The sequence below is a fragment of the Halichoerus grypus genome, chromosome X, assembly GCF_964656455.1.
Source record: "Halichoerus grypus chromosome X, mHalGry1.hap1.1, whole genome shotgun sequence".
Lineage (NCBI taxonomy): Eukaryota > Metazoa > Chordata > Mammalia > Carnivora > Phocidae > Halichoerus > Halichoerus grypus.
In genome coordinates, this window is record NC_135727.1 from 121,965,473 (window position 1) to 121,992,078 (window position 26,606).

A 26,606-nucleotide genomic window follows, 5' to 3' on the forward strand; every position below is an offset into this window, starting at 1 on the left:
CCTCTCGAACCCTGGCACTACGTTTATGTAATAATCTAAATCCTTTGTTGTCACTTCAACAAGCTTCACCACATCTTCGCCAGTAGATTCCAGCTCAAGAAACCACTTCCTCTGCTCATCCATAAGAAGCAACTCATCTGTTCAAGTTTGATCCTGAGAATGCTGCAATTCAGTCCCACCTTCAGGCTCCAATTCTAGTTGTCTTGCTATTTCCACCACATTTGCAGTGACTTCCCCCACTGAACTCTTGAACCTCTCGAAGTCATCCATGATGGTTGAAGTCAACTTCTTCCACCCAGGGGAGTGGAGAAACAGACATGCTCGTTCACTTGGGAGGGAATTTTGTCAGGGTTTGTGTGTGCTCAAATGCACATGCCCTTTGACCTCATCATTCCACTTCCGTAAGTTTACACAGCTATACTTCCAGAAGCCCACAAAGGGTGTACTCTACACACTGATTGCTTCCAATGGCAAAACAATAAAACAATGAAATCTCCACCAATGGGGGTTAAAAACATTCTTTAAAAATATTCTGAATATACAGATATATTGGTGAATAAAGCAAATTGCAAAACAGTATAATATGAGCCCATTTATGATTATATGTATGTTTTAATCACACAGACTTTCACATTCATAAATGAAATTCTGGTAGGAGAAAACTATTCATTCTAGGTATCCGTGGAAAGGGAGATCAGAGAATAAAGGCAGCGATTTCCACTTTTCTTTCACTTTATACTTTTCTGAATAGTGTGAAACTTTTTTTAAACCAGGAGTATAAATTTAGAAGTTTTTAGTTTCTTAAAACAGTTGGAAGGGGGCGCCTGGGTGGCTCAGTCGTTAAGCGTCTGCCTTCGTCTGCCTTAGGCTTAGGTCATGATCCCAGGGTCCTGGGATTGAGCCCCACATCGGGCTCCCTGCTCAGGTGGGAGCCTGCTTCTCCCTCCCCCACTCCCCCTGCTTGTGTTCCCTCTCTCGCTGTGTCTCTGTGTGAAATAAATAAAAATCTTAAAAAAAAAAAAAAAAAACAGTTGGAAGGATTTGGCTTCTGCATCAGCCAAGTTAAAGGCCTGTTTGTTTTTTCCTTTTTCTGAAGATTTTAAAATCTACTGTTTCTCACTTCCTCTAACGTGACCTACACTCTCTTCTTTCATATCCATTGCTTGCAGTTCCTCTTTGGCTCATCCACTGATCTTCTCTTGACCTTTTCCCCCCCAAGTCCTCCTGTTCTCTCCTCACAACTTCCTGCTACTGTTATGCTCAGGCATGTCTGCTCTGCCTTTATAGAAAAAGTAGACCTATTGCAGAAATTTTCTTCAAGATGCTGCAGTAGATAATCTTTCAAGATGTGCTCTTCCCCTCACTCATTCTAGGTGAAGAATGGTCACCTTTTCCCAGTTCTGTAGTACTACTCACAGGCCCCTAATTAGTTCACTTCTCCCCTCTCCCCTCCCCACATATATACCCCCTCTAAGAAGGAATTCTCTAGTCTCATTTATTCAAGCATTTATTTACACTGGTACGGACTCATGGGTATTTTATACATTCTATTTCAATTCCTATGTGATTATGTAATATTTTATATAATCCAATATTTTATTTTGTTGCTCCATGTGTTCTAGCTTTGGCCTTTAGAAGCTCTTTCACAGTGGATTTTTTTTAATTAAGCATTTCCTTTCATCTGGCACTGTAAAAGACTCCAGGCTCATCTTGTACATTCTCTGCCCCAGCCCTGGAATCAGCCATTGCTCCAGGCAGCCTTGATTCCTATTATTATGGAATGGTATTGGAAACCAAATCTTAAGTGTTCCAAAGTGGGCACTAGGTGTGCTCATGGCTATTAGGGTGTCATTGCTTCTAGGCCCTCTCAGCCTGCAGAACAAGGAAATTTGAATGTTCCACTAACCTGTGTAGATACATATCTATAAATACTTCTTCTATATATCCTCTGCATCTATATTAAGCTAAACTTGAGCTTATACTGAGGGCCCCAACAAATCCATTACCACATGGATCATTCTAGCCTCGTCATGTTACTGATCTGTGAAATTGCACCCTAACAGTGAGAAACCCAGCTCTCACCCTCTACTATCCATTTAGTTAATTGTTCAGTTCCATCATACATGCACAATGGTTTCCAAATTGTTAACTAGCACCTCCATGAGAAGTAACTATCTGTTAACCAGTACCTCCATGAGAAGTAACTGTCACCCCGAATATGGTGCCTATATACAGTTTCATTTGCTTTTAGCCTCACAGTATTCATTTCCAAAGTTGGTCAAGCTCAGTATCTTTTTTTCCCCCATCCCCTCCAGTGAGGTTATTAGATGGTTTTGTCATATACTGCAGTCCATCCTGGGATCACCTGACCTCCTAAATTTGCTTACATTAAGGTTCACCCTTTGTACTATAAAGTTCTACAGGCTTTGACCAGTATCTAGTGCTATATATCCTACCATTACAGTATCCTACAAAATACCTTCATGACCCTAAAGAATTCCCTATGCTTCACCTATTCAACCTCCTACACCCCTTCCCTCCAAATCCCTGGCAACCACCAATCCACTTACCAGCTCTATAGTTTTGCCTTTTTTTTTTTTAAGACTTTATTTATTTGACAGAGAGAGAGCACAAGCAGAGGAGAGGAGCAGAGGGAGAGGGAGAAGCAGACTCCCTGCTGACAGGGAGCCTGATGCAGGGCTCGATCCCACAACCCTGACATCATGACCGGAGCCAAAACCAAGAGTCGGACGCTTAACCAACCGCACCACCCAGCCGCCCCAGATTTTATTTCTGCATGGATTCACAATTCATTCCTTTTAGCCTAATAGTATTTCATTGTCTGGATGTATCACAGCTTGTTTATCCATTCACCTACTCAAGGACATTTTGGCTGCTCCCAATTTCTGGCAATGATGATGAAGTTGCTATATGTGGACCTAAGTTTTCTCATCAGTTGGGTAAATAGGAGCATCACTGTCAGATGGTATGGTAAGACTATGTTTAGCTTTGTGAGAAACCACCCATCTCCCCAAGTGGCTATACCATTTTGTATTCACACCATCAATGAGTGGGAGTTCCTGTTGCTCCACATCCTCACCAACATTTGGGGTTGTAAGTAGTCTGCATTTCTACCATCTTAACAGGGGTATGGGGAGATCTCTTTGTCGTTTTATTTGCCTTGCCCTAATAACAACTGCCATTGAACATCTTTTTGTGGCTTATCTGCCATCTCTCTATCTTCTTTGGTGACATGTCTGTTCAGATCCTTCACCCATTTTTTAACTGGGTTGTCTCTTTAAGAGTTCTTTGTGTATTTTTGATACAAGTCTTTTAGGAGATGTGTCCTTTGCAAATATTTTCTCCCAGTCTGGGGCTTGTCTTTTCATTCTCAGTGTCTTTCAGAGCAGATGTTTTTGATTTTAATGAAGTCTAACTGGTCAATTTTTTTCTTTTATATATATGCTTTTAGTGTTTTAGCTCCTCACCAAACCAAAGGTCACATACATGTTTTAATGTTTTCTTACATAAGTTTTATAGTCTCATATTTAAAATTAGATCTACAGTTTATTTTAATTCTTATGTAAGGTACAAGGTCTGTGTCTAGGTTCGTTTTTGTGTATGAGTGTCCAATTGTTCCAGTACCATGTGTGGAAAAGACCATCCTTCCTCCCTTGAACTACCTCCACCCTTTATCAAAAATCAGTTGACTACACAGTTGACCCTTGAACAACGGGGCCTTTATATGGGGATTTTTTTCAATCAATATAGGGCAGTACTGTTAACGTATTTTCTCTTTGTTGTGATTCTTAACGACATGCTCTTCTCTAGCTTACTTTGAGAGTACGGTATATAATACATTTAACACACAAAATATGTGTTGACAGTTTATGTTATCAGTAAGGCTTCCAGTCAGCAGCAGGCTGTTAGTTTTGGGGCAGTCAACAATTCTATGTGGACTGGGACTGTGCAGCGGCCCTGGTGGGGAGGGTCAGAGACCCTAACCCCCGTGGTGTCCAAGGGTCAACTGTATTTGTGTAGACTGATTTCTGGGCTTGCTGTTCTGTTCCACTGATATATGTAGCTATTCTTTTACCCATCACAGGTAAGGATTTTAAGTTCCAGAAAACAAAGAGCCAATGTCCAAATTTTCTGCCCTCATCCAAATTCTCTGCACAGCTTTTTTCTCGGCATTATTATCTCTGAAAAGTTAGGGGTGGAAAGGATGGGTAAGTGTAATCTAGGGGAAAAGTACTATGGCCATTCAACAACCCAGAACCCTCAAATACAGACAGAGTAAGATAAAACTATAGGTCTCTGTTAGGGCATAAACGGGCACAAAATATCTTCCTACATGTTTTCTGATGTTCTTAATTGGAAGACACGAATTTTTTAAATTATTTCATTTTAACAATAGCTGTTTTAGTGTCAGCCAAGAGTTCTACCCAAATTTTGCCATGAGGATGCCTGACATATCTGCTATGCATAGTTTTTCTGAATTTCAGAACTTATACTAGGATGCTGGGTGAAGCTGGTAAGAGCTGTTAACCACATCTTTGTGAACCAGAAGATTTTAAACAGAGTGTGTAAAGGTGAAAAACTATTTTTAAAGATAACATGAAATACCTCTAATAAGTGGATTATTTCTTAATATCCCTTTAGGCCCCAAGTTTCCTTCTGAAAGGATAGTTAAGCTACAGATATCCACTATATACCTTAGATCGGTGCCCTGTCCAATGTCATAACCACCATTCACGTATAGCTATTTAAATTGAAGAGTCAGCTCAGCTACACTAGCCACATTTCAAATGTTTAATAGCCACACATGGCTAGTGGACACCATATCCGATAGCACAGACACAGACATCCCCATCATTACGGGAAATTTACATTAGACAGTACCGTCTTGGAATACTGAATATAGGATCACTTACCATACTGAAGTTCAGTGTGGATGACCTACTTCACAGGCACTCCAGAACGTCTTGTGATCTGATTTACTCTAACTAACATTACTCCCAAGTAACTCTTGGGAGTTAACATTACTCCCAAGAAACTAGGCAATTAAGTCACAGACTAATGGTTGGCAGAAACTAAGTACTCAAATGTTTGCTGAATGCTAAGTTCTAAATGAATGCCCTACTGGGGATGGCAGCAATACTGGCAACATACAAAATCCAGGCGCACACCAACACAAAAGGGCCACTACATAATGTTACAGATTATTTAAAATAGACCTAAAGAATATGCATTACAGGCAAGTTACCAGCTTCAGTTCATGCTACAAAGTCCATCGTCAAGTCTAGCCCATGGTCTGGCATGTTATGGACTCTATGAAGGTTATTATCAAAGCCAAGATGAAAGCAATTTATCAGGCTCATATAAACACTTAATAAAAAAATATATATGCAGCACTTATTACTGACCAGATACTTCATTTTTTTAAGCAAATATTGATGATCTATAAACTGTACTTGAGGGGGAGAGCTAGGCTACAAAGAAACCTAGCCTTAAAATTGTTAGTTTGTGTGTGCGGAAATGTTCCCAACAGTGGGAACAAAACATAGCTTTCACATCATTTCTAGGGTTCTATCAACTTCTGTCTACAGTTTTTTGAGTATCTAAGAGCAGTTAAGAAGAGTGAAATTTGGGGAAGTGATCTACATTTGTCAAAATGGATGAATAATTCTGTTTAATTAAAGGGAAGGTATTGGGGCACCTGGCTGGCTCAGTCAGTGGAGCATATGACTCCTAGATCTTAGGATCGTGACTTCAAGCTCAAGCTCCACGTTGGGTGTAGAGATTACTTAAATAAAAGCTTTTTAAAAAATTAGATAAAAAGGTAAGGTACTGTCACAGCATGGAAACTCAAATTCATATTAAATTCCCTACTCATACCCCTCAATATTATTACTTTCATAGTTTTACAGGAAAAAGTAAATGACAAAAATTTTGCTATTTTCTACAAAGATGAAGGCTCCTACCTTTGTTTTCTTTATCAAATCCTGAAATCTGTTAAAAGAAAATATTTATCTTTACTCAACTGTTCAGTTACAATTAACAGACCAAAGCAGGTTATAAAAACTAAACAATCCTACCAGTGATTTGTAGAGACTGGATTCAGGGTTGATTTTAATGAGTTGTAATAGATCTTGCATAGTAAATACCTTAAGGAAAAGAAAAGTTAGACATATTTTTTACATCAATGTTTAAATGATAAACTAGGACATTTCTGAAGACTAAGAGTCATGCTTCAGATTAAATTACAAATTATAACCATGCTAATATAAAATTGAAGCACTTTCTTATACTATTGATAACAAACATATTAAAGTCACAAGGATAAAGTATTTTTCTTGATCACATAATTAACCTCCAAATATTTCACAATGAAGATAATTGGTCTAATAGGCCTAAATGGTTAATGCCTTATGGATTACAAACACTCAAATAGCTGATGAACCAGTGAAGACATGTGTGAATTCCAGAGTCTTTCAACTGCAATAAAGTTTTTAAAGTACTATTGCTTCAAAATATAAATAAAGGTTTACTGTCTTTACTACAATGAATAACTAAATCATACCTAAAATAGTCTTAAACATTTTGGGTGGCTTTTTTTTTTTTTTTAAGATTTTATTTATTTATTTGAGAGAGAGAGAGCAAGCAGGGTAAGGGGCAGAGGGATAAGCAGACTCCCACTGAGCAGGGAGCCCAATTGGGGTGGGGGAGAATCCCAGGACTCCAGAATCATGACCTGAGCCGAAGGCAGATGCCTAACCAACTGAGCCACCCAGGCACCCCTTGGGTGGCTATTCTTATTTCTACTACAATACTTACCATTTACTAGATCTACCCTGAGAACATGAATAGGTTTTCAAGTGGTTTTCCTTTATAGAAAATATTCTGTACAGCATTTTAGAGTAGAAACCTTTAAGTATGTGAACTGTATTAACTACTGCTTTAACAACTATGTTATTGACTATTACTCATCCAATAAGCTAAATTGTGAAACATAATTGGAAACTTCAGGGTACCTGATTGGCTCAGCTGGCTCATGTGACTCTTGATCTTGAGGTCATGAGTTCAAGCCCCACGTTGGGCTTAGAGCTTACTTTAAACAAACAAACAACAACAAAACTTAAAGAGTGATGGACCAAACAAGAACTCCTAATGTTGATAAATAAAATTTGGTTGTTAATAAATAAATACAACATATTTGAATTTTCAAATATTAACATTGTTCTTATTTTCTTAAAACATCTGAATATGAAACTTTTAGTCAATTACAGACAAGATAAAGAATAAAAATAGAGAGACAACACCAAGAGTTAAACTATGGACTTTAGGGGCACCTGGGTGGCTCAGGTGGTTAAGCATCTGCCTGGGATCGAGCCCCCTTTCAGGCTCTCTGCTGAGCAGGCAGTCTGCTTCTCCCCCTGCCCCTCCCCCTGCTCCTGCTCTCTCTCACTCTCAAATAAATCTTTTAAAAAATAAATAAAAATAAACCATGGACTTTAGATGGTAAGATGTGACAATGTAGAATCTATGGCAAAAATGTATATAATGGGGGCACCTGGGTGGCTCAGTCAGTTAAGCGTCTGACTCTTGATTTTGGCTCGGGTCATGATCCCAGGGTCGTGAGATTGAGTCCTGCTGTGGGCTCCACAATGGGCATGGAGCCTGCTTAAGATTCTCTCTTTTCCTCTTTCTGCCCCTCCCCGCCTCCCTCTTTCAAAAAAAAAAAAAAAAAAAGTCAAGTACGTAACAAAAAATTTTGCTAGTAGGGGAGGCTGTGCATGTGTGGGAGCAGGGAGCATATGGGATATGCTCCTTTCTGCTCAATTTTGATCTGAACCTCAACTGCTCTAAAAAATTAAGTCTATTAAAAAAATAGGCAAAGTGGGCTATATCAGTCTTCAAAATAATCAAGTGTGACTAGATTTCTCCAACATTACTGTTAAACATACTCTAATCAGAAAATTGGTAAAAACAGGTCTTTTAGTATTTGAGAATGTCATAGACTTTTAAAAACTATTGTATCCCTCACTTCTCTTGTGTAATCCTAAAGAATAGAAATATCTGAAGAGACTTTAACATAGTAAGAAGAACATATTTTAGAGATCTAGATTTACCGCCCTGCACTGATATTTACAAATCATGTGACCTTAAGCAAAGTACTTCACCTCTCCAGAGACTGGTTCCTCATCATCTGCAGTGTGACTAGTATAGTGACAATCTTACAACAGACATTCAACATAAAAGGCAACTGTGAGTCTTAGTAGACTACACAGAATGGGAGGATAATTCTAGCTCCAAAACAGCGATTCTACACATCACAATTTTACCAAAGACTAATCGAGAGTCCAAGGAATTGATAACAATAATCAACTTCAGTACTGCCCCTTTGTTACGTGATAGAATATATGATGTGAATTCAAAGATGAATGAGAAACGGACCTCGCTAGCCAAGGAATACTCCACTATTATGCAGCACTTACTGTTATCTCAGAAAGAAGCTGTTAATAGAAAATTCAAAAAGAGAAAAAGCAAAGACTTTACCTTTTCTTTGGCCAAACCACTTTCCGGAAAGAAAACAGAGAGTGAATACTCGTAGCCACATCTTTGTAAGTAATCTGCCACTAGAGAGTTAGCAGCGCCTATTAAGAGGGCACTCCCTTCCATTGAAATGGACCGGGGCTGCAGTTCTCCACTCAACACAGGGTGCATCAATTCGTGAATCAGCTGATTTCGGAGCTGTGTCTAGCTCAAAAACACAAACAAAAATGAACGAAGAAGGAAAAAATTTTCAGCAGGATTGTTTCACTGGAGATATACAGATTTGTCACATGAATTAGCATCCTTATTTCTAGAATGGTTCTGGATCCATGACCAAAACTTAGGAACCATTCCCTAAATAACCCTATGACACAAGTGGCCCACTGAGTTTTGGAAAAAGAAACTCGTTTTCACCAACTTCCAAGTTAACTTGTGGTTAGCCAGAACGCATGTATACTTTAACTTCACTTCCCCAGGAGCCCATTTCAGCACCTTTTCACCAGGGTATCAAGTGCAGGAGACAATTCTGCCCCCTGCTCACCTCTCTGTGGACTATTGAAGGATATGAAAATATTGGGCATATTGATCAAAACAAAATTGGGTTCCCAAAAGGGAAATCACATATACAAGAGAGAAATCGGTAAACCCAAAAACATATTAAGATGTACTTTTGCATACAGTATTTACATCTCAAGACACTGAAGTATAATAATTTTCTCACATTTTGTAAGTGAGAAATTACAGTTCAGAGTGGGTCATTTTCTCAAGGTTATAACACTAGCATTATTCATCTGGGTTTTAACAAAATTCCCTAAATTACTCAGACTATTGGGTATTTGTTCTAGTCTATTTTGCATATCACCTGGAAACATACAACTGGGCTGAGCTGGGCTGAGCTTAAGATTGCACTGCCCAGATTCATGGGGTTCAGCAGTAAATGATACCTAATGAATTCATATTAATAGAATACAAGCAAGAAACAAATGGAGTTCTTGTTATACTTCTTTCTTCTATCCTTTACCTCAAGAGTAGAACAGTATATAATTACCAGTATAGAACAGGCCTTAGTTTACGTCTAAAGTCCCACAGTTTAAAAAAAAAAAAAAAAACATTTACACTGAACAGAATACGCATGTCCTGCCTCATCTAGTACAGTTCAGTAACTGAAATAAAACAAGAGAAATTATAGCATTCTCCACCAGTAAAATTTAGAGGTGATTTAATTAAATTTGTAACTACTAAAGAATATATTTAAATCCAGCTTAATAAAATGCCTTAGGGTGTCTTGCAAACAAATACTGAAACAGGATAAGATTTAGAGGAGTGACAGAAGCAGGAAGGAAAATAAAGGTAGAAAAAAAAAGCAAAGGACCTTACAGATGAATCCCCAGCTCAACAAACACAAAAAGCAAGCCGCCCCCAGCACGTGCTGGAAGGAATCCCACAACTGGCTGGGGACTCTGCAGCAGCCAATGTAAAAAAGAGGGAAATCCATTCAGAATTAATGTTCCTAAGACAGAAATAAGTACAATTATTGTGGGTGGGGAGGGGAACTGGGAGAGAAGAGACTTGTGCATCCTCAGCACAACTCTCTCAGATATTAAGAGTAGACTCAAAATAAGGAAAAAGACTTGATAAACTCCATTTAATAGATACCGGACTTTGTACTTCACCAGAAATTCTTTTCAAACACCCAAACAGAATGCTAATTAGGCCATTAAAAAATTCAATGAATTTTAAAAATTAAAACTCACTCAGGCCATCGTCACTGAACTGAGAAAACAAAAATTAGCTCCGACTTAGTAAGTAAAAATCTGTCTTGCCACTGGTAAGGCTGGAATAACAGAATTGAAGAGCCAGCGGCACAAAGGAAACAATATTTCTCTAGAAGATACACATTTGTAAAGTGAACAAAGCTAGCACAATCCTGATACCAAACCCAAACAAGGACAGCTTAAGAAGGATAAGGATACATCAGTATCATTTGTGACTACAAATGAAACACACTCAAATTTAATTCAGAAGATAGTAAAAAGAAAATATGCCATGGCCAGGAATCCAAGGACCATTCCACGTTAGAAAGCATATTAATGCATTATACACTACAATTAATTCCAAGTGGGTTAAAGAGTTAACTGTAAAAAAAAAATAAGGCCTTTTTAAAACATAGTGAATATTTGTTCTCTTAGAGAACTGAGAATAATTAGCAAAAAAACCACCAATAGATTTGACCATATTAAAAATGTACAGCAATATTTTTAGAACCAAATTAAAATTGAACACCAAGATAAAGTATGGCTGCAAAATTGGAAAAGAAATTAAGTTTCTATTAAAAGAAATCTTATACGTTAATAAAACACCACTGGGTGGGAGGGGGAAATGGGCAAGGAACATAAACTGCCAATCCACAGAAAACATACAAATGGCCAGAAAATATGTGGAAAAAGGAATAGTAAAGGGTTTCACATGTTTTAAAAAATGTCATGATAATATCATTGGAGAGATAAGTATTATCAAATTGTTGGTGGAATTTACACTATTACAATCTTTCTAGAACAAGACCCATATACTGAGAGCCTTAAAGCTCAGGCCTTGGGTGGCTCAGTCAGTTAAGCATCGGACTTCAGCTTGGGTCATGATCTCAGGTTCCTGGGATGGAGCCCAATAGGGCTCCGAGCTCAGTGGGGAGAGTGCTTCTCCCACTCCCTCGGCCCCTCCCCTTGCTCGTGCTCTAATAAAATCTTTAAGGAAAAAAAGCTCAGGCTTTTGATTCAGTAATGTCACTTAACCCATCCCAGGCAAAAAGTGAGAGATGCAATTGAAGGAATGTGTAGACTTGGGTATAATGTGAATCTTCAACAGGGGACTGCTACATAAATTACCCATACATTCAAAGACAAGCCTGGTGCCATTGAAAATGAGGATTTCAAGGAACTATAAAGGACACAGGAAAATGTTCACCACATAATATCAGATTAAAAAGGAGGGGTGTCTGGCTGGCTCAGTCGGTGGAGTGTGGGACTCCGGGTCTCCAGGTTGTGGGTTCGAGCCCTGCAGTGGGTACGGAGATTACTTTAAAAAAAAAAAAAAATACACTTAGTGGCTGTATTACCGATGATGTTTCTCCATGTTTTTCTAGATTTTTCAGATTAATCTCAAGGTTTAAGTTACCAAAACAATGGGAGAGGGAGGAAAATTTTTTAAGAAGCTCGCTTTTCCTTAACATGTTTTTTAAGGGGGGGAGGGGCAGAGGGAGAAGGAAAGACAGAATCTTAAGTAGGCCCCACCCCAAGCTGGTCATGGGCTGAGTCCACAACCCTGATCATGACCTGAGCTGAAACCAAGAATTGGAGGCTCAAGGGACTGAGCCACCCAGGTGCCCCCTTACTTTAACATTTTAAATATAAAATAGACTTTTGAAATGTATACAGTAATGAAAACATGTGAGCTAATCCTACTCCTTGAAAACATGTGAGCTAATCCTACTCCTTCATATAATACATACTAATATTTGCTGCCCAAATATTTATACATTTCAATACGTTTTAAGGAAGAAATTATTCTATGGTAACTAGTACACCTAATGTTTTCTATATGGTGTCAATTTCTTTCATTCAAAGTGCATACTATTACAAAACCACTTATTAATTCAGGACTTGCAAGCCAGCTTTATAAACCAAGTCCAATTTTATTAGAATGTGTTCACTTTATAAAGCTACCCACTACCTTAGTATCAGTCCAATAAACCTATTATTTGAATATGCTCTTTTAAGACCACTCAAACTCCAAACCATTTAAGACTTCCGTGTTCCATTACAAAGAGTTACACAGGAACATAAAAATGTAACTCAGCAATACAATCTACGTTATACTATTTTTAAAAGCCAAGACCTGGATGTACTTAAATGTGGACTACCTGTTACAGGTTAACTTGTAAAAGTTATGTAAAAGATATGGCTAAAACGGATACCTTGAGCGTGTCCAGTATACCCCGATCCTTAAACGTCTGGTATAGCTTTTTTCGCAGTTCATCTTGACTCAACACGTCATTTTTGGGAGGCATAGAGGACTGGAAGAAAAAACGGTTACGGGTTACCTGGCGGGCCCACGGACCATGAATTTCTGAACAGACCAGTGGCCTCCAGGGAAACCCTAAGAGGCTGAGCAGGGTTAAAGAAGCTATAACGAAAACAAACAAGAGGTTACGTTTCCACCGGTCCCTGAGGAGGGGCCCGTGTATCTACCTGAGCCATCAGCCGTCAGCTTCCCCTGCCCCCGACTTCCCGCAGCCGGTCCTGCCTTGGCCCGAGTTAATACCCAGCCCGAGCTACAGGCTCAGGACGAGGGGGAACCCCGGCCTTCAGAGCCCTGTCTCTGCCTGGGGGCCAGTCGGGAAGAACAAGAGCTGAACACTCTGCCTCTCACTCTCAACTAGGAACTCTAGCAGACTCGCACTTCCTTTCTCAGCGGTTCTGACGGGTAGGCGGGGTCGTGGTCCACACGCGACTTTCCCACGCGGCTGGAGGGCGGGGACCGGTAGTGAGGCAACAGGAGAAAACGAGCTACGACCCGGAATTCGCCGGGCCCAGCGTTGATCCCGCCCCTCCCCGCCCGCCCGCCAGCCCGCCCGCCAGCCCGCCCGCCAGCCAGCCAAACCGAACCGCCCTGCTCGGGAGTACTAAGGCGCATGCGCTTGGCTGCGCAGCCCTCTGGCCGGAAGCTCCTCCCAGCTCTCGCGAATCTCAACGGCGGATTCTCGCGACGATTGCTCGGGGAGTTCTGACAGAGGCTGCCAAGCGCGGGTCCGCGGAGGGAAGTGACTGGCTGTTTCCGCTGTCGGCAGCTCTCTGCAGGTAGGAGATGGAGTGAGTGGGGGGGCGGGAGCTCCAGGGGACGTTCCGGGCCCAGTCTCTCCAGCCGGCCCGGGGGCAGCCGGATCGGACCTGGCCAGTCCCCGTTCGGCTGATCTCATCCCAGGCCACTCGGCCAATGCCCATCGCGTTTCAGCCTGCAAGCGTCGGCCAGCTCAGGGCCTTTGCTTCATTTAGCCTTTCACTAGGCCATTCAGGTAACTCAGGGTTTTTTAAACGGCCGTACTGTTGTCATTTGGAGCTGGAAAATTCTTCGTGGGCCCTGTCCTGTGAGGGGAGGGGATTAGTCCTCTCACAGGCAGCCTGATAGTTTGTAACAAAGTGCTTGGTAACGTTGTCTCGAATAAGTTTCTATGTAACCTCCAAGGAGCAGCCCTAAGCTTGTCCTCTGGGCAGTTTGGAATAAGTGTGTCTAGCCCAGAGTTAAATACTTGGTACCCACGTAGGTACTGCCCTTCGATCACAGCCATCTTTCCTGCTACAGATCTTTCTTGTCTCAGCCTTTATCAGCACCAGGTCCTGGCAGTCACTACCGGCTATTTAGAACTGGCTCACCAGCGATAACCCATTTGCCATCCCTAGTCAAATCCCTTTTCCATTAGACAGCATACATTATATTTGAAGGTAAGATCGTGCTGTATCTCACTCCACACCCCCAGAAAAGTCTTCCCCAGTTTAAACATCCTCCGTTCCTTCAGTAGCTCTTCTTTCCAGAGCATTCCTTACAACACACAGTTCAGAGTTATTGATCCTTTTAAAATGAGATTCCCAGAACTGAGTATGTTCCCTGGAGATGTAATTAGTTAAAAGGACATGGTCTTAATGCAGCCTAAAATTGGCATTAGCTTTTTGGATTACTATATCAGACTACTGCCCCTAATTGAGCTTGTTGCAATAAATGTAAACTTTTGGGTCCTTGTAGATGAACTGCTCTTAACCTAAGTTTCTCTCCTATTGTACAGTTGTTTTTTTGGTTTTTGTTTTGTTTTTTAAGTACAGGATTTTTTTTTTTTTTGCATTCTCTTAAATGGTCTTCATTTCACTTCAATTCTCTTAACCTTAGTGTTGCCTTCCAGTTTATTAGCTGCCTGAGCAGGTTATCCTTGAATGTGATAAATTGTCCCGCTCTTAAGCATTCAAAATGTTGAGCTGGACTAGGTTAAGGTCACGCTTAGCGGTTCCCTAGAGACCCCATGCTGTCAACTGACTTGTATAACTAAGTTCTTGGGGCATGGACATTCAAGTCAGGTAGGAGTGGTCCCTCACTCAACAAATAAAACGAGTGTTTTAATCTATTCCAAAAGTACCCAGTTACAGAAGATAAGCCTTTGTTTCTGAAAATATTAACACTTACCTATCTCAGATGGTTTGACTCTTTTGTTCCTGAGATTTCCCATGTCACGGATTAGTATACAATCACATTTGTTATTTGAAGATATAAAATTTGCTAAGACTTGAAGGCCTGTATTTATTGAGATGTCTGGTTTTTGTTTTTTTTTTTTTAACATAGCTGTCTTGAGGTTCACAGCCCGCCTAACTTTTTGTCACACTTCCTATTAGAAAAATCATGCTCTTTGAGAAAACTGAAGTTCAGATCTGCATCCTCTTACGTACCAGGTGACCTTTCTCCCCTTTTTCTTGATTGTAGTCTAAGAAGGCTTTTGTTTTTCTTAATTTATTTCACACATTTCCATTCATTTTGTGCTTTTGCCCTTCTCATGCCAGCCTCACAGAGATGTGGTCTCATTTTTGTGTTCATTACTAGTTAGTGCCCTATTTCTTTCATCATGTACATGCCCTCTTTCAGTTCAAGGTAGTCCAGAGCTCCTGTATCACCACGTTTTCTTTAGTTGTCGCTTACCTTCTCTCTCAAGCAGCTCAAATCACCTAGCCATCAGGGACAGCAGCTGTTTTCATCCCAGGTGAGAGTCCTGGCTCCCCTCCCTTCAGTCAACAACTCCAGTCTCTTGTGGAGAGTTTCTGCATAAGCACCTAAACTTCAACTATCTCACAAAGGTGCTGTTAATTGTTTGATCACAGACTTCATCAGTCAGGCCTCAGAGACCGTGAGGGCCTCAGCACTAGCACCTTCAGAAGGTTCTTCTCTGTGTTGAGGCTAGTTAATCCCAGCATGCCTCTCATTCCTGTGTTCCAGCTGCGCCCGACACTGTCCCAGCGAATGTCCCCCTCCTCGCAGTTCCATTCCCCAAGCGTGGAGCACTTATTCTGTACTGGGCTCTGTGGTAAGCCTTAGGGAGGCATACTGGGAAAGAGAAACGATTATCCCCAGGTAGGTTCCCCCTGACGCACCACTGTCCCGTCCCCCTTCCCCTCCCTCCGACCTTCTACAGTGCTTTGAAACTCTTGTCCCGTGGTAAGTGAACTCCTCTTGTCCTCAGTCTCCCTACAGAACGCACCTACCTTCTGTGAGCACTTTGAGTATTTCCTTTTTTCTCATTCCTGCAGCTTTTTCAGCTCTGATGTGTGTTGTCTGCTGCTATAACAAAGTTGAGGGGCTTAAACACCACAAATGTATTACTTTACATGTCTGTGGCATGGACGTCGTCACGGGTCTCACTGGGCTGGAATCCAGGTACCAGCAGGGCTGTGTTCCCTTCTGGAGGTTGTCAGGAAGAATCAGTTTCTTTGTACTTTCCAGCTTCTAGAGGCTGCTTGGCTTCTGGTCCTTTCTTCCCTTTTCAACACTGGCGGTGCTGCATCTCTGTGATGCCCCCTCCCCCTTCTGCCGTTGCACTTCCTTCTGACCTTTCTTTTGGGCTTCTCTCTTCCACTTTTAAAGACCTTTGTAATTATATTGGGCCCACCTGGCTAGTCCAGGCTCCTCTCCCTGTCCTAAGGTCAGCTGGTGAGAAACCTCAGTTCCATCTGCAGCTTTAATTCCCCTCGGCCAGGAAATTAACATTCACAGGTTTTTGAGATCGGGATGTGGACAGGGCAGGGCGTGCAATTCTGGCTACCACCACATGTTCAAAATTGACGTGTTCATTTCATCCCTCTTTTTTCCCTGATTTCCTTTCTTGGTGAATAGACTCATCTTGATATTCTGCTTGATCACCTCAGGCATTTGGAAGCATCCTTGATTCTTCCCTCTCCCTCAGTTCCCAGTTTAATCCATTGCCAAGTTCCGTGTAGCCATCTCCTCCACACCTGGAGACCTAGTCTTCTTAGGAGATGCTTGAAGGACCCCTATTTTAGGTGATGGGGAAATTGAGCAGACACACACACATGCTCAAGCTCACACAAACACCGGCGGTTGCTTCATTTGCATCACAGACGGGAGTACTAAGTAACACTTGCTTTGTGGATGGAGGGAGGGTAGAAGAGGTTGCAGAACTTAAAAAGTTTCAAATCATTGTTACAGAGCCAATACAGTAGCCACTGTCCAATACAGTACTGTCCAATACAGTAGCCACTAAGCACATGTGGCTATTTAAACTTAACTAAAATAAAGTTAAAAATTCAGTTCTGCAGACACAATAGCCACCAGTGGCTACCACATTGGACAGTGCAGATATAGAACGTTTCCCTCCCCACGGAAAGTTGAGTGTATCAGCACAGAATTCTTTTTTTTTTTAAGATTTTATTTATTTATTTGACAGGGAGAGACACAGCGAGAGAGGGAACACAAGCAGGGGGAGTGGGAGAGGGAGAAGCAGGCTTCCCGCCGAGCAGGGAGCCCGATGTGGGGCTCGATCCCAGCACCCTGGGTTCATGACCCGAGCCGAAGGCAGACGCTTAACGACTGAGACACCCAGGCGCCCCCAGACAGCACAGAATTCTAAAGTGTGTCTCATCTTTGCCTACCACCTTGGCATAATAAACCTCAAATATTAAATGATTGTAGACATTCCCTTCCTGAGACCATGTGGTTGTATTCTCCCAAGATTTCCATTTCTTCCACTTCACCTTCCAGTTTTGCCTGTGGAATCGAATAGTCGAATTACTCCTTCAGCTGCTGTGAAATCAAGTTATTGGCAGTTCAAGTTCTGTCCAGCTGTAGAGTCTATGACCTAACCTTTATGTGGTGTTTCCTTGGTTCCCTTTGTTTATCCTCACCCTGTGCTGACACTATGCAGGCACAGGAATGAGGGTTGTCTTCCTTAGATGTGTATTGTTTTCTGCTGCTGCTTAAATGTTTTGTGCTGAAGAAATTAAACCCTTCCCTTGGCAAACTCCAGCTGCAAACTCCTATTCCAATTAATGACATCATTGTCGACTTTGTTCAAATTTAAAGTTCCCATCCCTCTGCCCCTTGAAAATTTCTTTCAATCTTGAGAATTGTTGCTAATTCTCCTAGTTTTGCAGAGCTTTCATAACATTCCTGCCTGTCTTGTTATCCAGTTTTACTATTTGGGCCTTTTTCCCCATCTTTCCCCTAAGACTTTCCTGTAAAGGATCAGATGGTCTCTGTCGCAGCTGCTCAACTCTGTCATTTTGTTGTCGGGCAAAGGCAGCCTTCGGCAACAATACAAGGATGGACAAGGCCAGATCTGGCCTGCAGGCTGCAGTGTGCCAACACCTGCCCCGAAGAACATTTTAAATTCTATTTACCTCATCATGCCAAAAGAACGTCCTATTTGCCTTTTTTTCCAGTCATGGGCCTCCCAGTTCCAGAGTTCAAAATGCCAGCAGTGCCTTGATTTCCTTAACAACGAAGGTTGTATTCATTAGGAAACAATTTCGGATTTTCTGATGTTCAGTGCGATTCAGCAGAAGTCCCAGTGAGGCTTGAGCCCTGGGCTGTGACAGACCTCACTGTACCTTCCCTGAGATGGTATACTCTCAGTGAACCAGGAGGCTGCCCCATGTGGAGGCCTTAAGAGTCAGCACATCTCCATGTGCGTATGCTCCTCCGTGTTGTTCGAGAGAACGTGTGCTGAGCACCTCCTCTGACCAGATACTGTGCCTGGTGCTTCACATGCATTAGGTTGTATAATCCTCCTGGTCCCTATAAGGGATCTGTGATGGCTACCTCCATTTCACCGAGGAGGAAACCGACACTGGGAGTTTAAGGACCGTGCCCGTGGTCACGTTACTAGTAAGTGGCAGAGCTAGACCTGAGCCTGGCTTTGTCTGATTCCAAAGACCCTGTGCTAAAAGTACATAAATACATACATAAATCCTTCCACCCATCTGTCCATCCATCCAGATTCTGTGCTAAAAGCCACAGAATCCCTGATCCCCCCCCCCACAAACCCTCCCACCCCGACACTTTCTCTTCATTTCCGTAGCAAACCTATGAACACCAGTTCTAAGACTTCTTAATGCCTCAAATGTCTTTCTTTTTGGATTATGATTTCTTCCATCTTTTCTAGAATACAAAATTGTGTCTTCCTTATTTTTTAAAATTTTATTTTTTTAAGTAATCTCTATATCCAACATGGGGCTTGAACTCACAATCCCAACATCAAGAGTCACACACGCCACCGACTGAGCCAGCCAGGAGCCCCATGTCTTCCTTATGAATGTTGTTTGAGGAGGCACATCATAGGCTCTTGCATTTGCAGAGACTGAGATTTATAGCATACATTGTTCAGGTAGGAAGAAGACAAAATCAGCACCCTTTATTAAATTTTTCCCAGTGTTAGTGCTAATAATGCTAACTGGCCCAGTCCAAGTTTGGCCCAGCTTACTCTGAATGTTCCAAACTTTCAGGTCATGAGAATGTTGTTTTTACGATTTTGTATTAGAGTTCTTCCAGTTTCCTTATGAAAATAAAGTACTGGATTCTACAGGACATATCACAGACATAATTTGTATAGTCCCAAAGCCGTTTGTCTATCGCAGCGTACTGGAAAACATGACAAGCTTAATGGTCTCCTTCTACAGTGTCAGGTTTAAGTAAAAAATTGAATTCTAGACTTCTTGTTAACCATTTCTCATTTTCAGTATGGTGTACTAAAAATATGTGCTATTTTCATTTAATTAGGAGCTATATATTGAAGACAATGTCTGGAAGCTTCTACTTTGTAATTGTGGGCCACCATGATAATCCAGTTTTTGAAATGGAATTTTTGCCAGCTGGAAAAGCAGAATCCAAAGTGCGTAAGGAACCTTAAAAAATTCTGTAAGAATTGTTATGCTGTTGTAATGATAATGGTGTGGCATGATTTTACAGCTGGAAGAGATCTGGACAGATGAGGTAACTGGAATCCACTGCCATTAAATGAGGCTTGCTCTGCAGTCCCACAGGTTGATAGAAGCCAGCCAGGGAACATCCTCTGAGTTGTTGACTCATCCTTTGATTCAGCTCACACTTGGCACATACTAGCAGGATGCTCTGGGTCTCTTCTCGGATATGTAGTTCACTGTGTCACCCATTCTGAAAAGCTGCTCCCTGAGCACACAGAAACATAGTCTACCTGTTGTGGGACCAGAGGAACAGTTGTTACTGACTGGAGATGCCATGAGAGCCCGTTCTGTCCAAGGGAATTACATTTTTCATCAGGACATACATAGTAGGGCCATTTACACCTGGGAGGGTTAAAAGAGACCCTTGCTTCCATGTCCCGCTGCCCCTGAGACTATAGCAGTTTTCAGTGACCTTCTGCACCACCTACCAGCTGGGTGGTGCCCGCATGCTGTTCTCTCCGGTGACACCACCCAACTTCCTTGTTGCCAGTAATGGTTCCCGAAAAACAAGCTTGGTTCAAGAACATGCCACTCAGAGTAAACATATAGTCTTGAGATGAGAATACCTGGGGCCCTTCCATCTTTCTGTACTGGTCCATGTTGCTAATAAAAAGTTATGCTGTGTTCCTCCTAACTCCAAAATAAGCTTTAACATCCCTTAAGACAAGAATTGATTTTTGAAATTAATTGTAGCGCATAATGTCCAGTGTGTGATGCTTTTCAACTATTTAAATCTTGCCACGAAAATAAGATAGAAATGTGCTTAAGGTATTATCTATCAGGTGGTTGTTACTACATTACTTTCCCACATTCCTATGAGCCCGCTGCTCATTAAAACTGTACTGAGGCATCTCTGTCGCAGCGGTTGCTTTGTGGTACAGGGCTACTGACACAGTTTCTGTGGACTTGTGGTAGGCAAAGCTGTGCCCAGAAAAACACTTTGTGGCATGACTTGACCTTAGTTCTTTCTCCTGCTGCCACTCACCTTAAAGCATTTGTACATTTTTCTTCTAATCTCATGATTGATCATCCATGTAAAGTGATGGAAAACACTGCTGTAAGCCAGACACAAAACACATCGATTTCTCTAGGGATTAAATTAGCTTCGTCATGGTGATGTGAGTGGAGTAAACATGCTTGAGCTGTGCAAGGCCACTGGCAGCCTTCCTCCAACCCTGTCACAGGAATAGCCTCCGCAGCAAGGAGGTCATATTAAGTTGCCTTTCCCAGGGCTGTCATAACAGAGCACCACAAACCGGGTGGCTTAGAGTAAAAGCAGCTCATTGTCTCACTGGCCTGGAGGCCAGAAGTCCAAGAACAACGTGTCAGCAGGGCCAGGCCCCCTGTGAAGGTGCTAGGGGAAAATCTGTTCCAGGCCTCTCTCCTAGCTTCTGGTAGTTCCCTGGCTTTTGGCAGCAGAACTCCAGTCTTCGCGTGGCATTCTCGCCGTGTGTGTGTCTGTCTCTAAATTCCCCTCTTTTATAAATACACCAGTGATACTGGATTAGGGGCCATCCTACTCTAGCATGCTAACGACAGCTGCAATGACCCTCTTTCCAAAGAAGGCCACATTCTGAGGTACTGGGCGGGGTGGGGGGTGGTTAGGACCTCAACAGAAGAATTCAATTCAACCCATAACACAAGTGTTCTTTGAAAAGTTTATTTTGAAATAAAGAATTCCACAGGAGAAGACTGTTCTAGGTTGTGAATTCCCTCTCCACGTTATGGTGGGACAGTCCCACCTCCAGTTAAGCCCACGAAAAGGACACTCAGCTGTGACAGGACTGTCTCCTGCTGTTGAGACAGGTCACTACTCACAGCTGGGGCTGAGTATGGCCTCCTGCCACTCCCAAGTCCCCCTGTCATGTAAACTCCATTCACCTGAAAGAGGCCTACGCCAAGCCTTTAAGAGTGCCACCTTCTCAGCTGTCTCCACTGCTCACCAAGTGTCACTGTGCCCCACGGCCTTCCCTGCCCTTTTCCCCTGCTGACCCTGAGACCCATGCCAACGTCACTTCTGTGTAGCTCTCCAGCCTACCTGAAGTGCTGTCCGTTAGCCATAACCACTTACGTATTTTTTCATGTCCTCCTCTAAAAAGATATGAGTGTCTTTAAAGCAGAATCTCTCTTTTTTTTTTTACCTACTGTTCTTTCTTCACACGCTTAAATGGTTACCGAATTTGGTAACTTCCTTCTTGCAAAATTAAATAATCTATATAGTTTCTTGAACACATTTCACTTATTAATTGGCTGTTTCTATTTGTTGAGTTTTAGATAGCAAATTGAAAAGAATATGATGTGAAAACACTTAAGATCTTTCCTAAGTCCCACGACAGTAATAAATGAAGTAAAAGCAGAGGATGCCCCACCCACCCCCAAGAAGACTACGTATAGAATTTCCAGAATGAAATGCTGGTGTTCTTGATGCTGTCTGGAAATGTTAATCTGGTGCTACTCACATTGTCATCTAGGATGATCATCGTCATCTGAACCAGTTCATAGCTCATGCCGCTCTTGACCTCGTAGATGAGAACATGTGGCTGTCCAACAACATGTACTTGAAAACTGTGGACAAGTTCAATGAGTGGTTTGTTTCGGCGTTTGTTACTGCAGGTCATATCCTTATCTTTTAAATAAAGATCTCTAACTAAAGGTTGGGGTAACAGACTAGAACAACATGGGACATACATGCCAGACTCTGAGTCTGTGGACTTCAATGTGTCAGGTAAAAATTGCCATTTACGAGGATACTTTTATTTATTTTTTTTAGGGGAAAAAATTTTAATATTTTTGTTTAACAGATAATTTTGTTTAACAGATACCTTTAGAATCAAGTCTCAAATAAAACTAAGGTTAATCTGAACCATTAGGTCGATTTTACTTTATTTTGTAGTAACTTTCTAACTTTAGAAAGATTATGTCCTCTTTAAGATAAAAGTTACCTAACTTCAAACCCAGTTTACATATGCAGCTTTTCCATCACAAGATATAATGCATGTGACTCATTTGAAGGATATCGTATCACCTGACTACTTTTCATTTTTCATTTCTATTAAGATTATACCTTAATTCTTTCACATATGAGATTTATTATGCTTCATGACATAAGGCAAGAAGATGGAATAAAGAACTTCTTTACTGACGTCTATGATTTATACATAAAGGTATGGTATGTTCCATAACTTTTTAAATCTGACTGTAAAAAGGGATTCCGACTCTGACAGGAAATTGGCCTGGTGCAGTAACTCCCTTGTACTGCAGTTTTCATCTTAGACCAGCCCCTCCCCAGTCAGACCGGTCCCTGGAAACTCCCTCATCAGGCAAGTCTTCACCACCAGGCTAACATGTATTTAGGACTCACGGTAGTTGTTTTTAAACTGGTTGCAGTTTCCCCCTTTTGGCGCACATATCGTTGATTTTATTAGGGAACCCTAAAAAGAGAAGGAAGCAGGCTACATAAGGGAAATTGCTTCATAATTTTAATCTAAAATATGCTCCATCTACTTTACCAGTTACAGTGCAATGATTATAGATCATAAACTGTCAGGAAGTTTACCAAATAGTCCCTCAAGGAGAATGGTGCCACTCACATTTCTTGATATTTAGAAAAAATAAACTAGAAGTAGGATGTCTGTGGTTAAACTGCAGTGCTAACAGTATGTTCTTAATTAATTTTAAATGTTCTGTATTTAGACAAGATTTTTTTTCCATATCAGCACGGTTCATATTCCTAGTCAGAATTAGCAAATAAAAATATTATGTCTTAAAAAGATAGACAACATCAAGTAAATTAAGGTTTAAAAACTGGTTAACTCCTTTTTCTTATTAGTGATTCAATCTGACAGTTTTCTCACATGTTATGATACACTCATTACACTACTTAAGAACCTGATCACTCAGCCTGTGTTGTTAAAGGACAGTATTAAAAACCTGATTGTCAAAAAAATTATTACACAAGGGTAATTTAATATAGCAGCAACGGGGTATAACTTTTTTTTAACTACGAGCATATGGTGGATTTTTAGTTTTATGTAGCCAAAGGGCCTTATAGATGAGTCCATACATTTATAATTAATGTGAGTAGATTAGTATTTCACATACAGGGTGAATCCTCAAAGTTCATTTAGCTTACATAGGCAACACTTATCATACCACCATTAGTTTTGCCACAGGTAGTTCTCAAAACTAAAACACTAAGACAGAAATCTCAAGGGGGCATTACTATTTAACAATGGAACATTTTTGTTGAAACTTAAAAATGTGGTCTTCAGACTTCTGTTTTAGATGTCTTTGATGATTTAATTTAGAACTTTAAAATAATTTCCTTCTAGAGATCTATGATTTGTCAGTCTTTGTACTTCGACAAGCTTACTAATACCTTCTTCTTTCCTAGTTTGCAATGAATCCATTTTATGAACCCAATTCTCCTATTCGATCAAGCGCATTTGACAGAAAAGTTCAGTTTCTTGGGAAGAAACACCTTTTAAGTTGAATGTGGAAAAATTTGGAAATAAACAATGTCACTACAATGGGGTATTCTCAGGAATGTGTATGTTGTAAGTAACTTGACAAAATAGCCTGGAAAAGTTTTGCTTGTAGTCTAAATTTATCTAAACCTAATGAAATTCCTTATTATTTCAAAATAGTACATTGAGTTTCTTACGATTATCAACAGATCAATATTTGCTTGTGAACAGTGTTATTTATAAACTCCCTATAACCTTGAAAATATCTTTCTTCTAAAAATTAAGAATGAGCTTTTGACTTTACTCATTCAGACAGCTTGATCTTGATGTCACAATTCAGAACCAAATGTCATTGTCAAGATTTTGGTAGATTTAAAACTAAAAGTTTCTGCAGTATGGAATGAAGTTGATAGCATGTACACGGGCTTCTGCACATCTAGAGATATTGTTATAAAACCGTACGGGCAGTATACATAGCACTCCCCAAGAAGCCGAAGCAAACAGCTTTTGCAGTGCCAAATGCCACAGGCCTGCCTCGTCAAAGTGATTCCGCTATAAATCAAGAATCCTGGGATCCATGTTTGTAAAATGGGAGGCTGGGACCAAAGTGACAGGTTATGTTCTTATATTGCCTTTCCCTCCGACAGTAAACTAAAGTAAGTGAACCTGTTGATAGTTATACCAGTAAAAAGTTGTAATTCTGGAATTGTAAACAAAGAAAAGTTTATATTACATTAGCATTTGCATTCTTAGCTTTTTTAGGCTGTACACCAAGGGGGTGGGGAGTGGTCTGTAACAAGTGGGATCTTACTGTAAACTAGTAAATGTCTGTTTAAAAACAAGTACTATAACCATATATTTTCTGTGCTAATTGTGAGCACTTAATTTTGTTCTTTCCTGAATAACTTGAGCAAGTAGTTCTAAGTTTGGTCTCATACCCTCGTGTGAAGTTGCTACCATAATTTTTTACCCCATCTATTTATTGGATTTCTTAAATAAAGATGTTTGTCCAAGATTGTGGAAGTTTAATCGAATTTTTAAAGTGTTACGCTCACGCTGCTACCGCTGTTTCAGTCCTATTTCCCCTATTGAGAGTCTACAAACTATTAACCCATTTGCTAGAACTCAGATCACCTCAAGCTAGGTGCCAGAGCTCTGGGAGCAGAGAGTCCCGCTAGACATTTAGGAGTGGCTTCAGCCACGCTCACTGGAGAGACACCGGTGTGTTCTTGCCGTAGACCGTTTGCTCTGCCCCCAGTAAACATACAGTGCAGAGAGCTGTGACGCGGGCTGCCAGGAGCAGCAGGCTGTTTGCAGCAGGACGTTGGAGGGTGCCTTGCAAACCATGATCCTTTCCTCTAGGCTCGTGAGGGTGAGACAGCAACAAGCAACACAAGCCCTATGTGTGTTACTGTAGTTCAGCACCAACTGCGTGTGTGACTGCGTCTCTGAAGGAGCCTGAAGCAAGTCCACTGACAAGCGTGGGGGTGGATGGGACATCAGACGTGAGCTGCACTGCAAGAGCATGTGGGCCACGAAGGTGTGGAGAAAAGCAGCACCAGGCGTGTGGCTAGGACAGAACCAGAGCTGGTGTAAAGGGAAAAACCAGGGGCTGGCAGTTAAGCAAGCTCAAGAGCCGGCAAATCTTAAATCTGGTAGTAGGTGATGTCACGCAAGGTTCAGGAACACAATAGCAACAGGATGACGTCATTAGCACCCTGGGCCTGAGGCCCCACTGAGTGTAGTGTGTCAGCACTAGGTCAGTGCTAATCTACGTTAGCACGCCCAAAGGGACCCAAAGAACATGCACAGTTCTGATATTGTCCTCTTTCGTTCCCTAGATGCTTGGTGCCCACGTTTTCCATGTATGTAGAGAGAGAGTGGATTTCTGCTCTGCCCGCGCTACACCCGTGTTCTTTCACTTCTCAGTCATGTCAGCCCTTTCTGGTTGCCAGTCCACAGTGGTGGCTTCTCAGAATCCACGGACAGTACGCAGGTCCACTTTTCTACTCCACTGCCCCACAAGCCACTGGTGTCCACGGTGTCATGATACTCAAGGGAAAGCTTACACACATTTTTACAGGAATGTAAAACTCAAGGTTTTCTCTTAAGGGACATCTAGGATGTTTTCACTTCAACTAGGGAATGTTTCACAAGGTGACAAAGACATTACCCCACTGATGGAACTGTATTTTTCCATCTTCCACACTGCACACTGTATTTGCTACATGGGCTGCAAACGTACATCTGTCCGTTCTCCAAGTTCAGTCATTTGCCTTGTTCTTACCACTGAGCTGTCTCGACGGCCCTGCGCGAGTAGACCACAGAAGCTCACGTTGTCAGAGTCGGCCCGACGCCCTGTGGCGAGCAGGGGCACTGGAACCCTGGGGCCTCTCCTCCTCAGAATGGGGGGCATGCACACCGTTCTTCCCTTCTGCCGGCTTCCTGGGGGCTCTGCAGCTACTTCCTTCCACCAACCCCGGCCGCCTCCGGCGCCAACTGCTTTCTTCCCCAACTCTTGTTTTTTCAATATTTCTCATCTTTGTTTAGGTAACACCAG

At 41.6% G+C, this 26,606-nt stretch overlaps 2 protein-coding genes across 5 annotated transcripts in view; one reads left to right on the plus strand and one right to left on the minus strand.

The window, feature by feature from the left end:
- Positions 1 to 22,097, minus strand: part of OFD1 (OFD1 centriole and centriolar satellite protein) — a 55,708-nt gene extending 33,611 nt beyond the window's left edge. Inside the window, exons 1-5 of one of the 3 annotated variants that reach the window (XM_078064249.1) lie at positions 22,040 to 22,097; positions 12,527 to 12,625; positions 8,560 to 8,760; positions 6,099 to 6,167; positions 5,985 to 6,012 (exon numbers count right to left, since the gene is read on the minus strand). In XM_078064249.1, the coding sequence (XP_077920375.1) occupies positions 5,985 to 6,012; positions 6,099 to 6,167; positions 8,560 to 8,760; positions 12,527 to 12,625; positions 22,040 to 22,087 (445 nt within the window). In that variant the 5' untranslated portion in view covers positions 22,088 to 22,097. Of the gene's footprint in view, positions 1 to 5,984; positions 6,013 to 6,098; positions 6,168 to 8,559; positions 8,761 to 12,526; positions 12,626 to 12,800; positions 13,103 to 22,039 lie in introns of those variants that run through there. The other 2 variants (XM_078064251.1, XM_078064250.1) reach the window with 2 other exon arrangements.
- On the plus strand, positions 13,276 to 25,061 carry TRAPPC2 (trafficking protein particle complex subunit 2). Of its 2 annotated transcripts, none has more exons than XM_078064265.1 (5): positions 13,276 to 13,409; positions 19,378 to 19,489; positions 22,052 to 22,195; positions 22,658 to 22,744; positions 23,974 to 25,061. In XM_078064265.1, exons 2-5 carry the CDS (start codon positions 19,397 to 19,399, stop codon positions 24,070 to 24,072), a joined length of 423 nt encoding a protein of 140 aa, XP_077920391.1. In that variant the 5' UTR covers positions 13,276 to 13,409; positions 19,378 to 19,396; the 3' UTR covers positions 24,073 to 25,061. The 2 variants fall into 2 exon arrangements, with proteins under 2 accessions (XP_077920391.1, XP_077920392.1); XM_078064266.1 differs by lacking the exon at positions 13,276 to 13,409 and adding an exon at positions 13,450 to 13,624.
- Positions 25,062 to 26,606: the final 1,545 nt, after the last annotated feature.